At 36.8% G+C, this 25,020-nt stretch overlaps 2 protein-coding genes and 1 long non-coding RNA gene across 7 annotated transcripts in view; 1 reads left to right on the top strand and 2 right to left on the bottom strand.

The window, feature by feature from the left end:
• The window catches only part of How (protein held out wings), a 33,830-nt gene extending 20,109 nt beyond the window's left edge, over positions 1–13,721 (bottom strand). For 2 of the 4 annotated variants that reach the window (XM_072889055.1, XM_072889058.1), the window contains exon 1: positions 12,386–13,721. In XM_072889055.1, coding sequence (XP_072745156.1) covers positions 12,386–12,512 — 127 coding nt within the window. In that variant the 5' untranslated portion in view covers positions 12,513–13,721. The remainder of the gene's footprint in view (positions 1–12,385) is intronic. The other 2 variants (XM_072889057.1, XM_072889056.1) reach the window with 2 other exon arrangements.
• Positions 13,722–13,917: 196 nt separating this feature from the next.
• Positions 13,918–15,854, top strand: LOC140664197 (uncharacterized). 2 transcript variants are annotated; one of them, XR_012046413.1, is made up of 3 exons: positions 13,918–14,641; positions 14,736–14,830; positions 15,198–15,854. It is a non-coding gene; the product is annotated as an uncharacterized lncRNA (long non-coding RNA). The 2 variants fall into 2 exon arrangements; XR_012046412.1 differs by having other exon boundaries at positions 13,920–14,328; positions 14,398–14,641; positions 14,736–15,854.
• Positions 15,855–16,307: 453 nt separating this feature from the next.
• On the bottom strand, positions 16,308–24,929 carry Ago2 (Argonaute 2). The gene is made up of 17 exons (XM_072889025.1): positions 24,566–24,929; positions 23,699–23,839; positions 22,200–23,102; positions 21,703–21,797; positions 21,227–21,580; positions 20,854–21,054; positions 20,479–20,599; positions 19,991–20,352; positions 19,795–19,914; positions 19,445–19,718; positions 19,172–19,324; positions 18,948–19,107; positions 18,755–18,848; positions 18,512–18,675; positions 18,123–18,387; positions 17,693–17,877; positions 16,308–17,616 (listed from the first exon to the last, which is right to left on the bottom strand). Exons 1-17 carry the CDS (start codon positions 24,576–24,578, stop codon positions 17,532–17,534), a joined length of 3,690 nt encoding a protein of 1,229 aa, XP_072745126.1. The 5' UTR covers positions 24,579–24,929; the 3' UTR covers positions 16,308–17,531.
• Positions 24,930–25,020: the final 91 nt, after the last annotated feature.

Raw genomic sequence — 25,020 nt, 5'->3', positions numbered from 1 at the left:
AAAACAAGAATGGAGGGGGCGGGGGGAGGGAAGAGAGAAGGGAAGAGAAAAAGAGGGGAAATAAAGGAGGACATCATAGCCGCTTTTAGCGCGGCGCAGCTCATCGAGCAACCTATCTGCGTGACATCAGCTGACCGTCGTTCTTGGCTTCTCTCTCTCTCTTTTTCTCTTTCTATCCGTCCCTTACCCTCCCATCTTTCTCGACTGACAATATCGTTCCTTTTCACTCGCTCTAGATGTCTCTTATGCAGAGATCTCTTCCAAAATGTGTGATGCGTGTGTGACGTGTAACCGCATGAGTGCGTCGTATGCAAAAATATGTAAGAGAGAGAGAAAGAGAGAGAGAGAGAGATGGTAAAGCTCTTTCAAGCGTATCTTCGTTCAATGTCAACACGACGAGACTCGGGCGACCACATTTACGTAGTTAGAAACGCACGGTAAAGAACAACGACGATTCACAAGTATCGATCATTTGGATCGTATGTCCCTACAAGTGCATCGCGTGACACGCGCGCGCATACACGTGGGTGTGTGCGCCGACAGAAATCGCAGCGCGGCATGAGATCACCGATGTTGTAATCGGATGAAACACACACACACACACACACATACATACATACATACGATCGCTCGGAAGCTGAGGGATCGTCCTCCAAAGATGTGTACGGACGGTATTAGACAAGCCCTCTCTCCCTCCCCTTCTTCTTACTCTCTCCTTCGTCGCGTGAAGTCACCGTATCCGCTCTCGTCCATCCCGTTTATCTAGCATCGCGGTTAACATGAGATTTAGCGTGACCGAAAAATTTTGAGAATCGTAAGAAATATTTTTCCGCACACTTTCCCTCGAATGTCAAATTGCTTCGAATTAGATTTGATAGATTGAAATAAAATTTTTTCGACAGACTGAAATACGTTTTTTTTTTTTTTTTTTTTTTTTTTTTTGTCTTTGTTACGCGTGTCGAAGAATTAAACGATGAGTTTCGGTCAAACGAGACAGCGATAATTGGCCTGAATCGGCCTCGCCAAGAGACGAGAGACACGTGGCTGCCGTTGGCGACAAAAGGCGATAAACGCCGTCAGCTGGATTCTCGCACGGTTCGAATGCAGAAATGCCGTTACAATAAGAAATAAGAATGTGACCGCCAATGAATTACGTGATCTTCATTTTTAGACGGAATACGGGACTTGATTTCAAACGGCGAATACACATTAAATGCAGAAAATAAATATAAATAAATCATAAATATACCATAAATTTCGCCATAAGTTAAATTAAAATCGTTATCAGTTTTGAGAATAATTACTCGTCGCTAGGTGTAATTATGTCTACATGGGAAAAGACTTTTTACAGAAGTAATAAATGCGTGATTACAATAAAATATCAGCAACACACTCGCGAATATTAGAGATATAAATCTGCCTCTGTAATATCTGTTTGTGATACAAATATAAATGGCATAAAATTCATAACTAGTTCATCCATCTTGTGGGCACCCTTAAGCAATCCCCAATTTATTTTTGCGCGATGAGGTAAGCGTGTCTATTTATATGTACTGTTGCTCCAGAAATTTTACGACAAATACGAAATATATACGCGAAGAAACGACTCGTATAATCGCGAATCAAGGAAATGAGGAACGGATTATTGTATGACATACTACATATGTATACATAAGATGTATATATGTTAACTTGTAACAACATATCTGATTTCGAGGCTTTTATCTGTCCACCTAACAGCTAGCAATCTATTATCTTGTGCATTATCTAAAAAGTATCGCAGCATTAAGATATGTTATTTATACATATTTATATATACATAATATATACAATATATTATATATTTACTGCGCATTATTCTGTATACGATTCTACGTTTCCAATAGCAAACAAATTGATCGTTTAAAATGACCGAATTTCCAACGCAAGAGGGATACCGTTAAACTCGTCGATCGTCTCATCCATTGAAATTTATATATAATCAACCAATCAAAATCCGTCTTCGTACTTCTCTACTAAATTAGTAGTCGACCTTCGAATCACCGTAAAAACCGTAAAAGGAACGTTCGCCTCTATACTATGCTTACATTTTTGCCCTGCGGGAATCTTCAAATCATATCAGAATTCCGGAAGTAAGATTCTGTGCAGGAAACATGACTGGGGATTTTAATCTGCTATTATCTTACTGATACAGATTAGACATGCAGAAGATAATTTATCGGTCTGCGTGATTTCAAACATTTCTAAATAAATCCTTAAAGATTCTCTTTTTTTGCCGAAAACGAGAACTACAAACGATACATGATTGAATTATTGATGACAGGAAATTACAATACCGGTTATATGACTCGGTATCACAGTTTCGCAAAAAATCGGGATAATCAACGTCTCGCTATTTCGCTCAACGTAGCGATATATGATTAATCACTGTATACAAAAAATTGAAGAAATAAATAGCAAATATCGAATGCGAATGGTATCTTCCTCTTGATAATTTAATTGGATTTTTAAATATTTTAATAAGATAGAGCACATTTTTACTTTCTTCTAACTTGAATAAAATATCTAATGAAGAAATATAAATAATATCAATTACAAATATAAAACTCAATGCAGAATGATAAACTTAGTAATCGAGTAATAGATATATGAAAAGTCCATTAAGCGAAGAATCATGATTTTTCTACAAATCTCAAGTCAAGAAGATTGTCTAAAAAGGTTAACGAGGCGAAAAGAAAATGCAGCACGCGAGATGACAGTTATAAAGATCGAAGAGAAACTCGGAGATGAAGGGAAAGAGAGGCAGAGAATCCACCCACGTGAAACACGCGATAGAATCATCACGGATATCGTGATGATATTTGGAACAATAAGGAGATAAAAACTAAATGAAAAAAAGATGGTAACTAGACATAACAAATGTGAAATACTGACTATGATAATTTTTTTATGTGAAAACCAAAATAAAATATCGGAATATCGGTTAAATTCGAAATTAATGTTTTGCATTCGGAGTTTCTATCTCTGCAGAAATATAAATAATTATGTTATTGCGTATTAAAATTGCTATCTTGCTCTGTAGGTTTTTTGTCTCTAACTTATTAGTTTTTGACACTGATGAGAGTCCAGACAAGGTCGGAAAGTTTGTTATTTGCGCTTTCTTTGTACAATTTTTATTTTTCTTAGATAATGATTGAAATTTTTTGTGCATTTAATTTTTTAAATATTAATTTTATTTGTTTGTATTGCTCCTTTAATTAAAATATCGAAAAAAAAACATACTGTGATCCAAAAGAAATAAAAAAAAAAAAAAAAGAGCCGATATATGTCATTCTTTATTATAATTACAAAGTTTAAATTATAACTTGCCTGTTCACGATATAATATTCAAAAAAAAAAAAAAAAAAAAAATCAAAAAGACTATCTATCTTTTTTTCTTAATTTTGTTTTGAAATGTCAGATGATTAATAGACTGATTTTAATTCAAAAGTAGACATTTATTATGTTGATAAACATAAAAATAAAATTTCTACTGATTATCGAAAGGATCTCTGATGAGTAATTTTATGACGATTTAAATGTTTGTGTTGAACTTGAGAATATATATTTCGAAGGGAATTTTCGCGCTGCATTTCTGCACTTGCCACGTTCTGTCTTATCGTAATACAAGTACAAAACGGAGAATGCAACCACAGTTGCACGCAGAGGAGCCGACGAGGTCGCTCCTGGTCCGGTCCGGTTCGGTCATCAGCCCCGCTATAACCGGGCCCTTAAGGGCTAAGAGTTAAAGACCGCGCGTTGTTGCATATGATGCTTTCTCTCTTCCTCCCTTTCTAGAAAGAGAAAGAAAGAAAGGCATCTCGAGTTGAGGTTTACGCGTTTATAAACGCGCGTGTGATCGCGACGATGAGATTAAAATTCGTATCGCGTAGCTGGCTTCACGGATTGAATATTTGGAGCTTGGAATTTTTTTTTTTTTTATCTCAATTGGAAGGCAATTATGCAGAAACGGACACGTTCGGGATTTCTTTTTTCTGCAGATAAAGATCAAGGACAGAAAAACAAAAGAGAATCAAGTCGCGAGTCCGTTGATGTAATTGATAATAATCGGCAAAATTTCAACTGACAACTGAAGTAATAACACTTTCAACTCTTTCCACTTCCATCGGATCGGTCAATCATGTCCATCGATCCAAAAATGGAGCTGCAGGGTTAAATGGGTTAAGAACCGCCTCGTGTGTATGCGAGAAACGTGCGACAATCGACAACAGCGGAGGCGGAGGAGAAGCGTAGGCATTTCCTTATTTAGAAGTGGAGAAACGCCGTTGTCGGGCGCGCGCACGAAGGAGTCGCTCTCTTCCCCGGATAGGGGAGGAGAGGAGAGGAGAGAAGAGGAGAGGACACTTATGGAAAGAGAAGTCGATGCCGAAAAAAGGACAGGATGAGCCGTTCTCAATGATTCTACCAGGCCTCTCTCCGACCCGACGAGAGATCACGATCTCCGGATTCGATCCTCGGACAAGAGATATTCCGCTTCTTATTCTCTTTCTTCTTCTACGAATATCTCTATATATTTACATATTTATCCGCAAGAGAGGCGCGCAAAAATTTCACTTTCCGTTCTATTATCTTTCATCGCTTATAAATTTTGAAAATATTACGTTTTAATTATTATCCAATAAAACAAAAACAAAAAAAAAAAAAAAAAAAAAAACATAAGTACGAATAAATAATATTTAAAAAAAAATATGAAAAAGGTCACGCAATAAGGTTCTTATTAAATATATACAGTTGTAAGTTTATAATAGTCGGCAATGAACGAGCTTGTCATTCGCACTTCTTAATACGCCCCCATATTTCAGAAATATCGCGGTTTCCGTTTCATGAAATTGCGGACATCAACTATGTCTGGATTACGAAGACACGTTGTTGGCACGGAAACGAGACCTATATTCGCGGATCCGATCCAAAATGATATCTCGGTTGGCGCGCAAATATTAGGTTGCCGACCGCGATTCTTCCAGATGAATGTTCACGCATGCAGTCATCTCGCAAGGGATCATAATTATATTTCAGGTCGCGATGATTAGACGTTAAATATACGCATTCTAAATATATACACATTTATCGGAACAAATAATTCCACCATTTCAGATTTTGCGCCGACAACAAAATTTCTGCAAGTATCACGTTAATAATTATGCGTCATCATAAATAGTTTTTTTACATATATTTTATATAGATTATTATATAGATATTAAATTGCAAATGAAAATCTTGTTGCTCGCGCTTTACCTACTTAACCATCGTAAATGATAATAACAGATGAATATTTCCAAAAATATTGATTCATCAACGACATAAAATTAACTAGCGAACGACATGAAACGAATGAGACAAAGGCTGATAAAAAATAAAAGGGAGACGGGGTCCGCGTGTTTGTCCACACTTTTATCGAATTCGAACGTTTATAAGCAATGATTGTTCAGCTTCGACTCGGCTGATTAATCCGCCTATATCCGACTACGCGATTTCGTTATGCAACGATTCCGAACGCAGAACAAGTTGCGCCTACGACGGCGAAAAATATGCGGTTACTAAACGGTATCAGTATACGCTATTATTAAATCAAATATCTCGCCCGGTGTACACTTGCAATTCATCGACGAGATATTTTAATGCACACGCCTATCGCGTGTAATACAACGTGAAAATAAAGAAAGAGAGAGAGAGAGAGAGAGAGAGAGATACAACGTTATAGTTCGCGATATAACGTCGCCAACAACTTTAGACATGTTCGCGTTGGGTGTGGCGCGTATACTAGTACGCGAATCTACCGATCGTAGTTCTTTGCGCGACGTGTCGCGCTTAACCTTTGCCTCGATCGTTCGTAAATGATAGCACGACGTAAATTTTCATTGCAGTCACGAATGCGCGCGACCACGTCGGCTTGTTTCGTGACGATACCGTCGTTTGCGGTCGCTCTGAGGTCCTCTCGCCGGACGTTCATTAACTCGATTGCCACCGTGCTCCTCGAAATAAATCTTGTACCTGACAACTAACTATCATGTATCCAGCCGGAAGAAAAAAAAATCTCGAACCTCTTTAAGTCGTTTTATCGAAGAAAAAAGCACGTTGAAATAATAATGTACGGTACATATTAATAGAATATTGTGTAATAAAATATCGTGAATTCGTATTTAAAAACATATTATTATCGCATTCGAATTTCCAATATAACTTCTTGGCTTAATTTGAAATAATTTTTCTCTACGAATTTTTCTTAGTTATACAAAATTTAATTTCAACCTTACGCCGAATCTATTAATAAATACGTAGTGTGAAAAATCAACAAACGTTAATCTTCTGTAACATTTTAATATATTTTTCCGAAACACTTTGCATATGTCGGGAATTCCTGATGCGGTTCAATCAATGGCGCAACGCAGGCTCCAACTTGGACATTAGTCTTGGAGAACCGATACGACTCCAAGCTAACGCGCGAGTTATGATCCTCGGATCGCTAGCGAACTCTCGAGAGCAAGGCGAGGCAAGACAAGGCAAGGCAAGGCAAGGCAAGGCAAGGCAAGGCAAGGCAAGACAAGGCAAGATGAGACGAGATGAGACGAGACGAGACGAGGGACGCGGCGGGAGAGAGGAAACGAAGCGAGTCAAATCGAGTACAGTCGAGTCGACTCCGACTCGAGGCAAGGCAAGGCAAGACGAGTCGAAGCTCCCGACGCGGCTTCACCGTTCAAGAGAAGGAATGCGGCCGCCACGGCGCGATGAAAATACGAGGGAGGGGCGAGCAAGGACGAGAGGAAGAGGAGAGAGAGGGGGGGGGCAGTAATGGAAGAGAGAAGGGGGTCGAAGACCGAGTCCGGTTAGCGATGGCTTCGAACGCGATCGGCCGTGTGCTGCTCGAATCGCGGGGAACACAAACAAGACTCCTTCATTGACACATTACAATCGATCAGCTGTTTCTGACAGGGTAGCGCGCGAATTCTTTCAGTCACTCGCACGCGCGCAGAGATGTAATAGTAATAGTAATAGTAGTATTAATATTAATAGTTAATATTATCTCATAATGCATGATAAATAAATGGCAGAAAAATTTGTAAGAGTAAAAATCCTTTCAAAGATTTTTCCGTAACCTTAGACAAAAATTGAAAAAGTGGATGGAACACTCGATGTTGAGTTAAAAAAATGCCACGTCGAAATATTATTGCAAATTCATTTCTTTAATGACGATATTTAACGTACCTTTTACAGTACGACTAATTGAGCCAAACTTTATTGCTGTTGTTATGTTGCCGTAATGTCCGTCATTAATGTCGCACTGTCCCTGCTCACGCTTCGTTGCCTTTTCCCATAAGGAATTGCACGCGGCCTGTATATAAGTACACTACGATGGTAGGCAATTAATGACTAAAAACGCTAGCATGGTGTCGCGATTGCGTATATGTATTTACGAGTGCATCTGCGAAGGGAGCGAACGTTTTCTCCATTTTTCAACGCCAAAGTGTCCATTAATCTCAAGTTTGAAATTATTTCCCTCGCGTTTCTCCATGCATCATGTAAATTAATAAGCTCTCGAACTTTAATAAATATGTCAAAAGTTTAACAAAAAATCACTTTAGCGTTTATTGGTTTTTTTTTTTTTTTCCTCCAGAAAATATACTCGGTTGAAGGCATAAACCTAAGCATAATTCTTCTTGTACGGTAAGAATTTTTCTGGAAGGACCGTTTGCAAGCTTTTTTCTTCTTCTTTTGTCCGAATAGACAATGCTGATAAGATATCCGGACATCCCTTTAATCCGACCCGTGCGATAGCGTCGAAGCGTCTGTTGCCCGAAGGTTACGACGATTAGTCACGTCGACCCACTACTAGAGACGAAATCGAGCACACTCCCGTACGGTATCCAAGTTTTGAGCAGACAATTTCGAAAGGACGCGCGCACTTGGCGACGAGTTCTATTCGCGCCACTAGGTCACCGAGAAAACCTCGTTACACACACTCCCGATGGAAATAGAGCGCGTACCCCGTTTGAACGCGTCGGCCGCCCTCTCGAATGCATCACTATACGAAGGATCATTACGAGAGGCGAGAGCTCCCGCGTCTTTCCACATGCCGCGTCGTACAAATGTAAAAACCAACCATATAGATGCCCGGACAAGCACTAGCGACAGTGCCTCTCAACTTTCCCGAGGGGAAAACACGAGGGTTACAGCATGGTAGAAACAGAAATCGCGAGCAACGAGGATGACCAATCGATCGAGCAATCATCTGACGCATCGTTGATTACAGACAAGTTTTACTATCGTAGAGGTTCATTAAGATTATTACCGTTAATCGATATTTAAAGAAATTTACGATAATCGTCTTCAATTAATTTTATTCTTAACCAACATATGATAACCTTAAATTCGTTGCGTAACGCGTTATCATCAAGTTTCTCGCTAATGAAAAGAAAAAAAAAAAAATATATATATATATATATATATATATATATATAATAAAAAGTTTAAAAATACTTCAAAAACAGTTTAGAAAAAATTGTCTTTCGCAATCTCGAAAATGCGAGAGTGATCTGAATGACATAAATTGATATCGATTTTTATTCTCTAATTATTAGGCCTATCTTTTCAAATCTGAAACGCGAGATGAAAAAAGAAGTCTGAATGACTTACAGTACCGGCCAAAAATATATCACCCTTAGGATTTTTGAGCATAAATTTAATTTAATTTACTTACAAAATTAATTTTTTATATTATTAAAATTAAGTTTTTATATTATTTTATGAAAAATATTTTATTCGGTAAGTTGTATTTACTATGAAAACATATATTATGATATTATAAATATCCATGTACTTTGAATAAAATTATACTCAAAAAATACTAAAGGTGATATATTTTTGGCCGGTACTGTACTCTAGGTACTATACAAAATTTCAACAACGTTCTTCTTCCTTATCATAAGGAATTCTTAATATTGCACAATGTAGATTTGCAGTATTTGGTACACGCGCAGATTAAGTCTTTCTCGTGAGTATGCAATGTGGAGATAACATTGCTTTCCAGCGCGTAAAACAAAACGAGCGGATCCAGCTTTCTCTCGACTTTCCAAAGCCGAACACGTCCTTAGAGTCGATCTGCTCCTTCGCGATGTATAATTCATTCGATAAATTACCGTTAATCGAAATTGCTTAAGAGGAAAAGGGCACAAATGCGAAATCTCCGCGAGAGAATGTTACAAGCGATAAATTGTTATTTCATAGAATCGCTCTCCGCAAATTTCTTTAATTAGAATAATTAAAAATTGATAAGTTTATTTTATGTCACCAGTAATAAAATTTATTGAGTGTTATTATTATTCGAGCAAACTGGTTAAAAAAGCTTTATTTAGTCTTAAATTAGCTTTACAATCGACGACGTTTCGACCCTTGGTTTAGGTCCTTATCAAGTCTGGAATCGATTAACAAAATATTAATATTAATATTAATTTAATGTAATATCATTTCGAATAATAATAACACTCAATAAATAATTAAAAAGTTAAATATTACACAGAAGACGTACAAATTTGTAAGAAACCTTTGTTCCTTACCAATCTCCTTTTATTATCATGTAAAGGAGAACGATAGCAATGGACATGAAAGCCGTATCCGCGCGATGGAATGCTAGTTTTTATCTAATGATATAAGCGTCAGTCTGTCTTAAATGTGTGCTTCGTTAGAGACACAGATTCCACGTGCATGTGCACTCGGTAAAGAAAAGAAAAGAAAAAAGAAATCCTCGAGCGCCGCGAAGCGTGTCTTTATGAATCGAGCGTTTACGCGCGGGTTTATTCTTCGAGAACAGGTCGCCGGAGATCTGGTGAACGGTGTATCGAGAGTTGGGGAAGAGGGAGGGAGAGAGGGGGGGAGAGGGAGGGAGAGGCACATATATCGATGGTACATACAAAGTGATTTTATGCCGCGAGGTCACCGCTTTTCTCAGGATTCGTCTCAGGTTTCGACCGACAATATCATCTGTGACAATACGGCTTTCGTTTATAAAATACGATAACGACGATAACAAGACGAGATCGCCACTTAACGATGCCGCCATAACCGGTATGTAACAAATAAATATTTACGCATACTACGCGCGTTCCTTTCACTCGCGCGCGACCCGCGTGCCGCGTGTCGGTTGGCTTATCGATTCCAAAACACGCAGATGTACGACGCGAATAAATAAATACAGAAGGCTTGGACAAGGCTCATTTGAATGCGCCTAGTTTTCTGCGAAAAATCAAACATGCCTTGCAAGGAAGACCCAGGAGGGTGTATAAGGTTTATCGCACGGCGATAAGCTATCGCTCTCTATTTTCGTTATTGCTTTTGGAAAAAGGGATGATTATCGTACACCGGTTATAGAATGCCTATTGGCATGTCAGGATACGAAACCCAGAGCGTTTAAAGTCTTAATTATTGCCGTGATAAAACTAATTCGTGACCGGCAGCTGTGAAGCTAGAGAAAGTCAATTCTCATGGTACTAATGGCACGGACCTTTTATAACCGAAATTACTTCCGATTTGACGTCCCGCATCAATGTTTGACGATTGGTCGACCAGCATTACTTATCATCAAGCCAGAAAATCGCCCTATTCTACTATTCATTTGTGAATCGATTGAAGGACCAATTTTTCAAAACGGTTGACCATCGTCAATCGCATCATGAATAATGCGGTTACCTGCCTGCGGAGAAAGATAACAAGGTAAATGGTGATATCTTGTTTAATAAAACATTTGTCTCTTTGTGAAGCAAAAAAAAAAAAAAAAAAATACACAAAAATAATATGTATTCTCCCGCCAATTATTTTCAACAGAATGAATCCTTGATATTTATCGTATGCGCGTGACATCGCAAGTATAAATGTAATGTTCGAAGAAATTCTTGTGTGTGTGTATTACGTTTTCCACTGTTATTAAACGCGACTGTCATAAATGTCAGACGCAAAACTACCTACCTATCTACCGCAATTTTCATACCCCGTGATAAGAAACATAGTAATAGCTTAAATGAACACATCAGCTTATTTAAAAAAAAAAAAAAAAAAAAAAATCAAAGCCTTTCATAAATATTAATTTTTGCCAATCCTGACCGTTTATACACGTGTATATTTTTACATGATTTTATATTTTTACGTTTAAAAATGAATTGCTCTAATGTAGATTCATTCGCATTGACGATGCGGGAGAGCCTACTCTATATGTGATTTTCGCGTTACATTTCTTTTTTTTTTTTTTCTCTCGCGAGCAAATACGCTGCGCGCCGGCCACGTGACACACACGCGTCGCGACAGCGAAAGGCGTATCGTACACGTGGAAGGATCGCGAAAATGTACGTGACACTCGCACAGGGTGTTCCACATCCTCGCGGGGAGAAGGGACGACAGGAGGGTGAGAGATTCCTTACGCCGTTTTCCGCGCGTTCGAGCGACGCAATAAACGGGGAAGCCGTGTCGCTTTCGTAATACGCGTACCGTGAAATGGAATGAAGTCGATTAACGGTGTACACACGCGGTGTCGCCTCGACGAAACTTGTATCTTTTAAAGGAACACGTCTGACGAAACCGCGAAAAAAAAAAAAAAAAAACGTGCAATTATCCGCGAGACGGCGGCAATTGAGAAAACTTCACGAGAGAAAGGTATAATAACGTATAATCTCTTTTCAGGATTTTAATCGTTGGTAAATCAAGCTTCCTCGTTCTTAAGAGTGGAAAGCAAAGTTTTCACAACACCCTATATAAGCCTTATTTATAGCGCATCGCCACAGGAATTCGCTGATAACATTAGGTGCCGATCGACTCCATCGACGATATGTATATTTCGAGACGATGACGCGAATTGTATGTGAAATTTACACTGTTCATAGCGAGCTAATTCAAGTGGACAAACAAACGAAGGAAATAACAAGAGTTTCCCGGCGACAGATTGATGAGAGAAGCACGCGATACTCTCGCGTTACGTCACGCATCGTGATAAAAAAAAAAAAAAAAAAAAAAAAATTCATTCTCTGCATTCACGAGCGCAAAATTGCTCGCAAAATGGCGCGTCAAAGTTTCGTCGTGTTTTATGATACACATCGATCAACGAGCGCATACGCATTACAAACACATGCTTTTTTTTTTCACGGTTTTATATTATATTATTAGATTACACTTCGGGAGAAACTTCACTCTCTCTCTCTCTCTCTCTCTCTCTCTCTCTCTCTCTCGATCACCCGCACACCTAGAGCAACGATCTCGCTCGTTAAAATGACACCGATTACAGGAAACTAGAAACTCGAAAGTTTGACACGAGGAAGAAGAAGAAAATGAAAAGTTGTCAACTCACCCTCATCCAGCAGACGCTCCACGTGTATGAAGACATTTGGGAAGGCAGCTAGCTGCTTCCGGTCCTTCAACAACTGTGACAGGTAGTCCGCTATACTCTGCGTCGTCGTGTTAGTATTATCACACATTGCAAATTGTACTCGGTTGCTTCAATGGCGAATGTTGGCGCGTGTTGGGCGCGCGCGGGCACGATTTTAATACACAAACGGAGAGAAAGAGAGAGAGAGACAGAGAGAGAGAGAGAGAGAGAAAGAAAGAGAGAAAGAAAGAGAGCGCGGACGGGCCACACGACGGCGACGGTGCGCGCGGCGCGGTGTCGAACGGACGGAATCGTTCTCTCTTCGGGAGAACACAGGCGCGGACGGGCGGAGACGTACTGACGAAGGAGCGTTAAAGGAAAAGAGCCGGGCCGGAACGCGGCGAAGGGGACGGTGACACGACGAGTGGGAGGGTGAGAGAGGGGGAAGAGAGAAAGGAGAGGAGGAAAGACTCTAGCGAGTGGAGGACTCGAGAGCGAGGCAGAGGGAGGACGATTGGTACGAACGTGAAGGAGGGAGGGAGAGGGAACGCGTGCGAGGGCGAGCGACAACACTCCTCCGAAAGAGTCGTAAATTCGTCCGGTCTGCCGTTCAAATGTTTCCTTGTTTTTCCCTCAAACGATGCGAGAGACCAGTAGTGTCTCTCTCTCTCTCTCTCTCTCTCTCTTTCCGGTCGAGTCCGCCTTTTCCTCGCGTTGAAACGAGATTTCTTCCCGTTTTTCCCGATGATCCTGAGACACTTCGTTACCAGAGTCTTTCTCTACCTTTTATTCCCTCGTTTTAATTGATTGACTTATGCACCAATTCCGATTACTTCTTCCTCCGATATTGGGAGAACGTGTGTCTCACGTGAACACAGTTGACTATTACGTTTTTAGAAAACGATCCCACTGGTGAACGCGCGCGCAGTAGATCGCGAAAAGCGACGCGGAGCGATGGAAGGGAGAAAAAGAGAGGGAAGGAGACGAGAAGGAGCGTAGGAAGGGAAAAAGAAGGGAAGAGAGTGAAAGAGAGACGGAGCGGCGAAGATAAATAGAATGTTCGGCGATGATTCGAGAGAGAGAGAGAGAGAGAGAGAGAGAGAAAGAGAGAAGGAGAAACTGGAAGGATGAAACAGCAAGGAGAAAGAGAGAGAGAGTTAATCGTGCATAGATAAATCGCGTATGCGTTTCTCTCTCTCTCTCTCTTCCGTTCGCTTGCGCTCTCCGATGAGGTGAGGTTAAAATCGGAATGCGGAGATCGCGGGGGGAATTCAAAAGTAAGTACGCGCGCTACGAAATTCTCAGATCTACTGATCGCACCCGCCCGTGTGTGCATGCGCGCCCGCACCGAGCCGAACTTAGCCGAGCCGAGCCGAAGCTCGGATCCGCAAACGCATGCGCATTTCCTCCGCCCCCGCGCATCTCGCTGTCGCCGGTCTCGCCGTGCCTACCGCCCACTACCATATACGGCCTCTGCATGCGCGCTAGCAGCGAGTGAGAGAGAAAGAGAGACACGCAGAGATATACGCGCCATGCCATGCGCCATACCGTCGTGTTGCAGAGTTGGATAATTCAGGCCCACGTACATACATTCCTCCTTACGTTCTCTCATTCTCATGTGTGCGAGAGGGCGCGGGCTCTAGCCATCCTTTTTCTTCTTTGGATCCTTCTTGGATAATTTTACAGGATATCCATTCTAATTTATGTTTAACATCGTATCGCTCTCCCTTCGAAATACTTGCCGCGAAACATTCTCGGGAAGAGAGATTTACTCCCGAATCTTCCCGGCGAGCCGTGTATATTGCCACGGGTTTCCAATTACAATTTTTAATCTTGGCTCAGGATCTCGTACTTGATGGCACGCACGCGCAGACGTTGGAACTGTTTGTCAAAATCAGATGTTGAATTTTGCGCAATTTTTCCGAGTATGAGTAACGCAAATTAATAAGCAAAAATATACGCTTTCTCACTAATCGTAATCGTTTTTGTCAAAGCCGCAGGAAGCCGCAGGAAGCCGCTCCTATAGAAACGTCGTGCATTCGTAGAAGTGGAAGAAAAAAAAATGGATCGCATAAGAGAGATATCTTGAATGCGCAATCGGCCTCTCCTGATCGATGCATTACATCAACTTGGTTACAATCTCGAAGCGGCGTGTCTTTTAGAATGCATAATTAATATTCTCTCTACCCTACCTACTTTTTTGATACGCGTCGACCGCTCAAGGCGTGAACGTACAAGGTAAATATCTGCAAGTACATGTTGCCGATTCATACATTAACGATATACAATAAACCGACAGCTCTTTATCTCAAGATTTATCTTTTTTTTTCAGAGGATCGATAATCTCAGACGATAAACATTAATCTACAAACTAATGACATTGCAAGGCCACGTAACATGAATTTTTCCTACAAACTTTTTTTTTAAGTAATTATCATATCTTTTGGCGATTTAAAACTGAACAAGTTACTTAGGCGCGCATGATTGAAAGTAACAATTGTTTTCTTTTAATCTAAAATTTTTCCATTTTTTTTTTAAATGAATAGAAATCTTAAGGTTTCCGAAGAAACGAAAAAAATAGAATTAAAATTATAAAATACTTTACTGGGGATTGATAGATCTGTAATCATTTTTAATATAATCTCTAAGCAATAAGTAGTTTGCTTAACAAATCACTCGCATTTTATCACTAGAAATAAATTTGTCTCGAATGTTTACATAGTACATTCTCATATAATATTTATATATATAAACAATTAATTTATACGAAAATATTACTGCAACTTTTTGCCAGCTGATGGAAGTGCCATTATGAGATAATAGCTGTTGATAATTAATGCTACCAACGACGTATGTTTTCCGTCAGTTTGTCCTTACAAGTCGCTATAAAGAGAGCGCACATGATTGCGAAGCGTTTGTGTCCAGAAAAGAGAAACGAGAGAAACGAGCTTCAATCGCAAGGATGCAGGTTGAGTCTATCACATTGATGCTTATTACATTTTACTTCAAGAATAAAAATTGTATATAGTAAATAGGAAATCAATATTAATTAATCTAAATACAAAAGCTAATAATAAATCAATAAAAAAGCAGTCATACAAGTTATTTCACGTTTTTTCATAACACATATCTGAAATGAGAAGATATTCATTGAATTTATATTAAAACCATAAATAGTTATGTATCGAAGAATCTTTGGTTTTTCCGCTTGTTCCCTAGCTATTTTAAAATTACATTGTGCCTTTCACATCGAAACAAAAGTCAGATTTTTAAAAATAAAAATCGCATTCGTGCATCTTATATTTCAAGACTAAACAAACATTTATTACAGGCGAAATCCAATTACATAAATGTAGCATTCGAGATATAAAATTCGGCTTACAATTGAAAACCAGAATTCCAAATTGCAAAGCGTTTCTATTTTTAGATTCTATTTCATCGGTTATACAAATCACCACCTTTCGTCCGAGAAATCGACGGCAACGGAATAAAATAACCGTGCATAGATCAAATTCAAAGTGTGATCATCGATCGATCGATCGCACGGATATGTCGGAGCTCTGATTCTTTAGTATTCTCCCACGGACTTTGCCTTCTATGCCCCGTTGAGCGCCTACACACGCATACACACGTTGATAAACGCAAAAGTAATGTTGACGTCACACATCCATACATGGCCTCAACGTGAAAACCATGTGGGTGTCACGGGTTGTAAATTATTTTGTCTTGAAACTTTTTTTCTCTCTATCCTCAGCATTCTTTTCTTTTATCTCTGAGCCTCCCTGCAATCTTTAGATAAGAAAGGACTATCGAGATTTAGATGACCATATAAGTATGATATAATATACAAATACGACCAATGCACAACCATATTCTTCTTAATAAATATGTCGAAATACTTGCATAAGATTTACTAGGTATGATCCTTTTATTACATATATAAGATAATATTATCCCTTATTTATTTTTAACATATATGTATCATATAATACTATATAATTATTAATTTCTTTCATATCTCCGTTTATAAAAACGAAAATTAGAATCAGAATGGGGAAACATTATTTGTATAGTGTATAAATGTATATGAAAATCCTGTAGCATATTGTAAGCACGTGAACAAGTATTGTTCGACGATACTTTTTACAATATTCTATATGAAAATAATGTAAACAAGTATATAAACCATCGACCTAGTATGAACTGTGCAACGTAAATCGAAAGTGAGTGTCAGGACAGTAGGAGTCCGCGGCCAATATCTGCCATTTTCTACTCAAGAGTGTAACATATGATAGATAGAAACAAAGAGAATCCACAGCCACTTACTATGACACTCATTTCTGAACTTTGTTTCACGAGTAAAATAAGGATAGCGCAGTGCATACTGTAAGTTTATATAAGTTATATACTTCTAAGTTTATATAATGGTATAAAATAAACAATAAATCTAATTGTATTTTAGGAATATAAACTACTATAAACGAAAAAAAGAAAAAAATCATATTATCTAAATTAATTATGTAATTATACACACACTCATCCATCATACACACACATATATGTATGTGCATTTACACATATTTATATGTATATGTATATAAATTATAATCATAGGCAATGAAAAAAAAAAGATAGTGCAAATTTTGTGTAAAATTGAAATTTTGCATATAAACATACATGTGTGCGTATATATTTATGTATCTATATATCCATGTATGTATATTTAATCTTTAATACCAATAATTCAAAATATTAATGCTAAATAATTAATAATAAAAAAATCAATCAAAATCTTAGCAATAATAATTATTAAATATAATTATCAAGAAAAAAGTTTTAATAATGGCTGCCAAGATTTTTATTTAAGAATAAAGCAATTAAAAATATAAACAAGAAAATACGAAAGATTTCTCGATTGCATTAACACTTTGTCATTAATTAAGGTTGGAACATAGAGGTATTGATATTTCCACCAAAATGTTACTATCAATTAATTAAAATAAGATATTTAATCATTTAAGATGTTAATATTGTATAATAAATTTTTACTCATTATTAAAAAGAAGTAAAAAATATCAAACCTCGGGAATACAAAACAATTCTTCATTACGCAACAGATTCAATCTTTTTAAACAAAACACATTGGTGATTGTGACATTCTCATGTGCAATTTGTTCTGTTCCTCATCTAAACGATCCAGGCGAATATTAACTCTGCAAAATAGAAATATTGCCACATAAATTGTTGAAATCATAATTGACATCCATGAACTATATCATGATCGCTTACCCTTGTATCAACGCTCTTCCACGATAAGCCCCTAAATGAGCATAATAAGTTGGTGCCGGATAGCTTACCGCTCTCGTACAACGCGCATACATATGACATAGATAATATGTCAGTTCCTCAATATCATCTTCGCTAAGTTTAGAGTCATTACATATGCACCTGTATTTGGTAGGCCTTGCTGTACCCTGTATTTATGCAGTATAATTTTATTTAATGATTGAAGAAATACGATTTTTTATTTGATTACTGATATATTTCTAAAGTCGAGATAATTATATGTTAATATAACGATATTATAAGTTAATGTAATTTAATTATTACATTAGTTTTTCTATTAGTATGCCCAATGCTTTTCTTTAATGTTGAAATATATTTAGTTATAAAAAAAAAAATTATTTTCTTAATAATTTAGTAACATTATCTTCCTTACCTGAATACTCGCATGTGAGACGAGATAAAAGTCAATGTGATTTGGATGAGTAATTTCAGTATCAACAATCGTGCCTGCTTTCACATTCTTGTTTTTATCATCCGAGTCCGCCTCAGATGTTGGGAAGAGACGTATATGATGTCTCTTTTGCACAACTAAGCAAGTAATTTGAATATTACTGGCCTTAACGCTGGTGCACGCACGTCTAATAGCTTTTATTTCTAAGCACATAACATAAGCAAGTTGCCCTTCACTGACTCCGTCTCTGCGGAGTAATAATAAAAATATAAATATGCAATTATAAATATGTGACAAAAAATGCAATAGTTAATCTTAAAAATATTACAAACCAAACAATATTATTAGCTAAAATAACAAGCAATACATACCGATAATAGATGATTTTATTAGGTAATCTCGATGTTTTCTGCTGATAAATCCGCAGTTGTGATATTATTATTTCTTCAAGATCTAAGATCATTTCTTCTTTGGGTGTTTGAAGTCTAAGCGCAATGTTATATTGGAAAGCGTTACTATTACTACTTGCAGCAACCTAAATTAATGATATTTTTATTATTTTTGCATATATACATATATAAAAGAAAAAAATACTGTTTAATAATTATACTCACTGCCGCTATAGAAGGAATACCGACAGCATCAGGAGACGGATGTGTCACGTCGCCACCAACAAGCATACAATCGTTATTTTTTAAACACTGTGGTCTAGAAAAAATAATATATAATTTTAAAAAATATATAATTTTATAAAATTATTAAAAATTTCATCTTCTCATAAAACAATAAGAAACAAGTATTACTTACATATTTTGTTCTTTGAGTGTATGATTAACACCATTTAATTTCGAATTTATTTTTAGAAGAATATTTTTTACTGCCGAGAAGCTATTTTTCTTCATAGTTCGATACTTTATACACTGTGTTAGAATACCTAAACTCAACTCGGTAATCTGTTTTACTTTGCCTGAAACATATAAATAATTTAAAATTTGTATTCAGAATAAAAGAAAAAAAATTATATTCTTTACCATATGTTGTGTCTGTACGATCTGGTATAATTACTATTATCAATTTTAAATCCTTTTTTGACCTAAAGTATTCTGTGATCTCTGCTGTATTGCGCGATCGTAAACTTCTGTATGGAACTAGAGGATCTTCGATATGCATACCAACATCCTTTCCTATGGAAACAAACAATTCAATATGAATTGAAAAATACTTTTTCTTTTTATAAAAATTTCATTCAAAAAATATATAAAAAAAAATTTTTATATTTTAACTTATTTTTTCCATATACTTACCACCTTGTTTCAATGATTGCACAAAAGAAGGTATACTCTCGCCCAATATCATTTCACTCAAATCAAGAACGGTCCATGTGTGTTTTTCTAAATTACAGGCTGTTTTAAATGGTTGAATCTGCCATATTCCTCTGTTCACTTTTGCTATTCTTCCATTATATTGTAATTCCGGTGGAGGTAAAATCCTAGCATCCACTTGTTTCATTTCTGGACGTACAGACAGATGGAACTCTTCTTTCATAGTGTTGCTATTATTCACATTAATCTTTGCAAACTGTAAATGTATTATATTTATGTAATATAAATTATGATGTAATATTTTTAATACAACAGTATGAGCTTTATCTTACCGCTTGTTCTATTCTCTGTTTACGAGTGGGCGCACTCGTCGCTGCATATTTAATCATATTACTAGTTTGGTCTTCGTCCAACTTTCTGTTAATAGACTGACCAGCCACAATGGTACATAGCTGTAAATGTTTGAAGCGATATTTCAATCAGTCTTTTACTTGATCATTTGTAACAAATATAAAACGGCTTACGCACTTCGGCGGGCAAATAAATCTTTTCTGGTCTATTCGTTGCGCCCGCCCAAAGACAAGGCAGATAGGGATACCGCAATTTGTAATTCTTCCTTTGCATAAAATAATCCGCTACTGTTATCATTGTTCCCTCACAGTCAAACTGATGTTCGACAGAATTTGGACCTAGTCCATTTAAGCGATACGTTCGCTTTGTACGCGGTTGATTGGGTATTTGATAAATTACTTTCAAACCCTTCAAATATTTTTCGATTTTCTCTCGATTCCATCTCTTGTTCACTTCTTCTGGAGTTGGATCTCTTGCCCTTGTAAGCTCAGCCATTAAACAGGTAACGGGCTGAGACGTCGGAAATCCTTTATGAGAAACTAAAAAAATCAAGCCGCAATAATTATTACACACAAATAGGCAAGGATATTTAATATAGAAATAATTGTCTAAAAATTTTTGTAAAACTTTTGTATCATTTAGATGTGTTAATTAACATATCTTACCATCTATATTTATATATGGTTTCCAGCCAATTATAGCAGATGAAAATCCGCCGCGTGATAAACTTAAACCACCACCTAATGGTTCTTGATTATCTATTTGCCAGAATAATGATCGACCAATCTGTAATATATATACATATGTATATTTCATTTCTTTCTATTAAATCATATTTTATAAAGTATAAATTTTTGAAAGAAAAAATACGTTCTTACATTCAAACATTCTTATAGTATTATATAATATTATACACATAGATTTTATGATATAATCGTGCAATTAACTTTTATATATTGCTTGTTATAATCAGATAAAAATTAGTACAATTTAATTATTAATTACAATCATATTACTGTTACATCATATACATTGCTTACACTTAAAAATCGTGACTCGGGTGCATGACGCATGATGATATCCAAAACTTGTGTACCAGTTTGATCTCTATTAGCTTCGTCAAGACCAGGTCGCAAATTTTTTATCCAGCTAAGATCGATATTAGCAACTTTCTTAAAAATAATCTTAAATGTTCTTTGTTTCTCGCGTTCTTCATCATAAAGTTCGATATCAGTCTCCAGCTAAATAAAATAATGAAAAAATTTATTGAGATTAATGAATGAAAAATTTATCCTGTAATTTATATTTATATTCTAAATATTAACATTTATCAAGTAAAATCATAAATCTTATTTTATATAGATAATTGTATTACTATAAAAATATGTATATATACTATGTGCTATTACTTACTGAATCAATGAAAGGAAGATCATTTGCACTGTATGCATTTTTCTTGCCATCAAAGGCCGGATATCTATTTTTAAAGTTAATAACTCTACATTGCTCAAAAACTTTTCTATATAAAGTTTTTGAAGCAACAGGCGTAATATTTACATCATAATGGACAGCGTTTGTTACAAAATTTCGATCAAATATGATTTCAAACATATTTGTATAAACACGAATCGGTTTTCCTTTTGTTCCAGCTTTCTTAAAATTTTCCCTTTGTGGTATAGAGAGTTGATATTGTTTAATTACATCAGACGACAGTTTTGTTTTTTGAGAGGTTATTGTCGACTTCAATGGATCTCTCAGTTGAGATAACTAAAGAAAAATTCACTGATTAAAAAAATTTCACAAATTGACAAAAGTAAGATACTAAATCAAAATTTATTTAACAGATATTATTCATAACTATATAAATAATTAATCTATAATTATTGTACCTGCTGTGTACTTGTTGATTGTTGCTGTTGTTCACTGCGCTTAACACTACCTTTGCCAGTTATTAGTTTAGAATCACCAGCACCACCAATATCAACTACAAAAGAATAAAAATATAATTTTACACGCACACACACACACATACACACATTTACATATAATACTTTACATCACACAATATTTTACACAAGTGTATGTGTCTAAACATATGTGCAGACAAGATCAAGAGAATTGTCACTAAATATTTCGTTCTAAATTTCTAAAATCTTTTTATAAACTTCCTTCTATAAGCCATTAATATATATAGATTTATATGAAATTTACACATAAAAAATTCATAAATTTAAAAATATAAAATATTTTAATAATAATGTAAAATATGTGAATGGTGCCTTTCTCTTATTCTAATGTACCAATTATATATATTGAAAAAACTTTTACTTTTTAACTTTTTAACTTTTAACTTTGGAACTTTTTATTATAGACTCCATGTAAGCACCTGACTGCTGTTGTAAATGTCGTTGGCCACATGCTCCTTGTTGTGATGAGCCCCATGCTCTTGGCTGTTGTTGTGATGGTGGTGGGACTTGTGCTCCTAGTTGTTGTTGTGGTGCTGGGCCTTGTAATACTTGCTGCTTTTGTTGTGGTTGGCCCCATGCTCCTTGTGGACGTTGCTGAGTCGGAGCTACTTGCTGCTGTTGTGCCATTTGTGGTTGTGATGGTTGGCCCCATGCTCTTGGTTGTTGTTGTGATGGTGGTGGGACTTGTGCACCTAGTTGTTGTTGTGGTGCTGGGCCTTGTAATACTTGCTGCTTTTGTTGTGGTTGGCCCCATGCTCCTTGTGGACGTTGCTGAGTCGGAGCTACTTGCTGCTGTTGTGCCATTTGTGGTTGTGATGGTTGGCCCCATGCTCTTGGTTGTTGTTGTGATGGTGGTGGGACTTGTGCTCCTAATTGTTGTTGTGGTGCTGGGCCTTGTAATACTTGCTGCTGTTGTGCCATTTGTGGTTGTGATGGTTGGCCCCATGCTCTTGGTTGTTGTTGTGATGGTGGTGGGACTTGTGCACCTAGTTGTTGTTGTGGTGCTGGGCCTTGTAATACTTGCTGCTTTTGTTGCGGTTGGCCCCATGCTCCTTGTGGACGTTGCTGAGTCGGAGCTACTTGCTGCTGTTGTGCAATTTGTTGTTGTGATGGTTGGCCCCCCCATGCTCTTGGCTGTTGTTGTGATGGTTGGCCCCCCCATGCTCTTGGCTGTTGTTGTGATGATGAGACTTGTGCTCCTAGTTGTTGTGGTGCTGGGCCTTGTGATACTTGTTGCTCTTGTCGTGGTTGGCCCCAAGCTCCTTGTGGTCGTTGTTGAGATGAACTTGGAGTTACTTGCTGCTGTTGCTGTTGGCCCCCACCTACCAAATAATAAAACAAAGGTGTATGTAGAGGTGTAACACTATCTCAGACACGTTGTAGCAATCGTCCATCCTTGGCAGCAGCTGTTGTACTGTGTGTAAAACATTCACATCTTTCAGCCCAAAAATTTATTGTTTATAAACAATATTTTACAGACTGAGAAAATATATGAAGCACAAGTGGCTGAATCGGGAATCGAGACTTTTTGCTTTCCTAGCAACTTACTATCTGAACTATTCAGACCTCTTGCCTAATGCTGTTTTACAGTAATTAAAATAGTACGACGCCAGAGAGAATAAACAGTTTATCACTACTGGTTACTTGCCTATGAATGCAGCACTCATACTGCTAAGATAGAAAAATCTATACTACAAATAGCTATTGTGTCTTCAGAGCAATACGTATTTCACTCATCAGTTAGTAGCTAAACTATAAATGCTAGACTAAGGCCACACCTCACAATATCTCTCTAAAGAATACATTCCCTACCATTTCCTAAACAACAGTACTTTTCAGAATAAGCAAATAACACTATATAATATAATAAAATAACACAATAAGCCAGTCTTCTTATAGTTGGATTGAGATAGATTACCTGGTGGTACTTGTTGTTTTTGTGGTACATCCTGAGGTACCTGTTTTTGTTGTTCTTTTTGTAATTGTTCACTGGAAGTAGCTTCTGAAGTTGATGTCGGTACTTCCTGAGTCTGCTTCTGCTGAGGATTCTTCTTTTTACCTATAATACATATGTATCTCTTATATATATTTTTTAAACAATATACCTCAAACTGAACATGTTTTTTTGGCACCATAATCCTGAACATGTGGATAACTGAAGTCTGAGTTAATTTCTGTACTCTAAAATTACTTTAAAAATTCTAAAAAAATTTACACATCTTCTAAGTTTAAACTTAAGTTTAAATTCACCAGCACTTTGTATTGAATGAACTGTTTAAATTGTCCTGTCAGTAATAAGTCCCTTTTGACACAAACTTTTTTATTGGATAAGTTTCCAATCTCGAGATTTTATTAATATTTTTTTAAAACAATGGACTAAAAAAGGCATGAAAGACCTACTAGGCTGGCGAATCTAAATCTGAAGTGGACATAAAAAAAAAAAAAAAAAAAAACATGTTCAGTTTGAGCGTTATATAAGCATGTATAACAATAAATTGTCAATATATAACACAAACAGACCTATCGCACATGTTAATTATTAAAATATAAAAATTAAATTATATAGATTTTGCATATGTTATACTTCTAGTATACTTATTATTTATTTTATATAATTGTTTCTATATGTATGCTAAAGTTTCTCTTTTAATTCCACAAATGATTTGAAGGTAACAGAGGAATGAATAATCATTACATGATTAATCAATTAATTGTATAATACAACTGCGCGAAAATCAATTTACAAAATGTCGCATGATGACTAGTGTAATGATGTCTTCCTTACCTTTTCTACCCATCTTGTTTCAGTTCGTATCGAACAAGTTTCTCTAAAATTCCAGTCTTCCTAAATAAGGAATTATTTGCTGCTGATACTGATTTAACGATAACTTTGGAATTGCTCTGCAATTACAAAGATTACAATCGCAAACTGTTTCAGTTAAATGCTCGCCGCCTCGCCACGTCTCGCCTTTGAATGATGAAACTTCTCCACCACAGACTTTTATTACCAAGGTAGATGTACAAACAAAAAGCCCCTGATTTTATGAAATTATTCATAAAAGTTTCCTTAAATTTCTCGTTTCGTGGCCACGCCTTGCTCAACAAAACGCAATATGACCTGCTTAGTGGAACGCAGCTATGGTAAGATCTGTACACAAATTTCCGGACAGTTGATTAGTCACAAATGTCATGGAACAGGTCACGTGTTATCCTACAGTTACCGCACATGAAAGTCATGTC

Source organism: Anoplolepis gracilipes, chromosome 3 (genome assembly GCF_047496725.1).
Source record: "Anoplolepis gracilipes chromosome 3, ASM4749672v1, whole genome shotgun sequence".
In the NCBI taxonomy this organism is placed as follows: Eukaryota; Metazoa; Arthropoda; class Insecta; order Hymenoptera; family Formicidae; genus Anoplolepis; species Anoplolepis gracilipes.
This window is presented reverse-complemented; position numbering and strand designations above follow the sequence as displayed.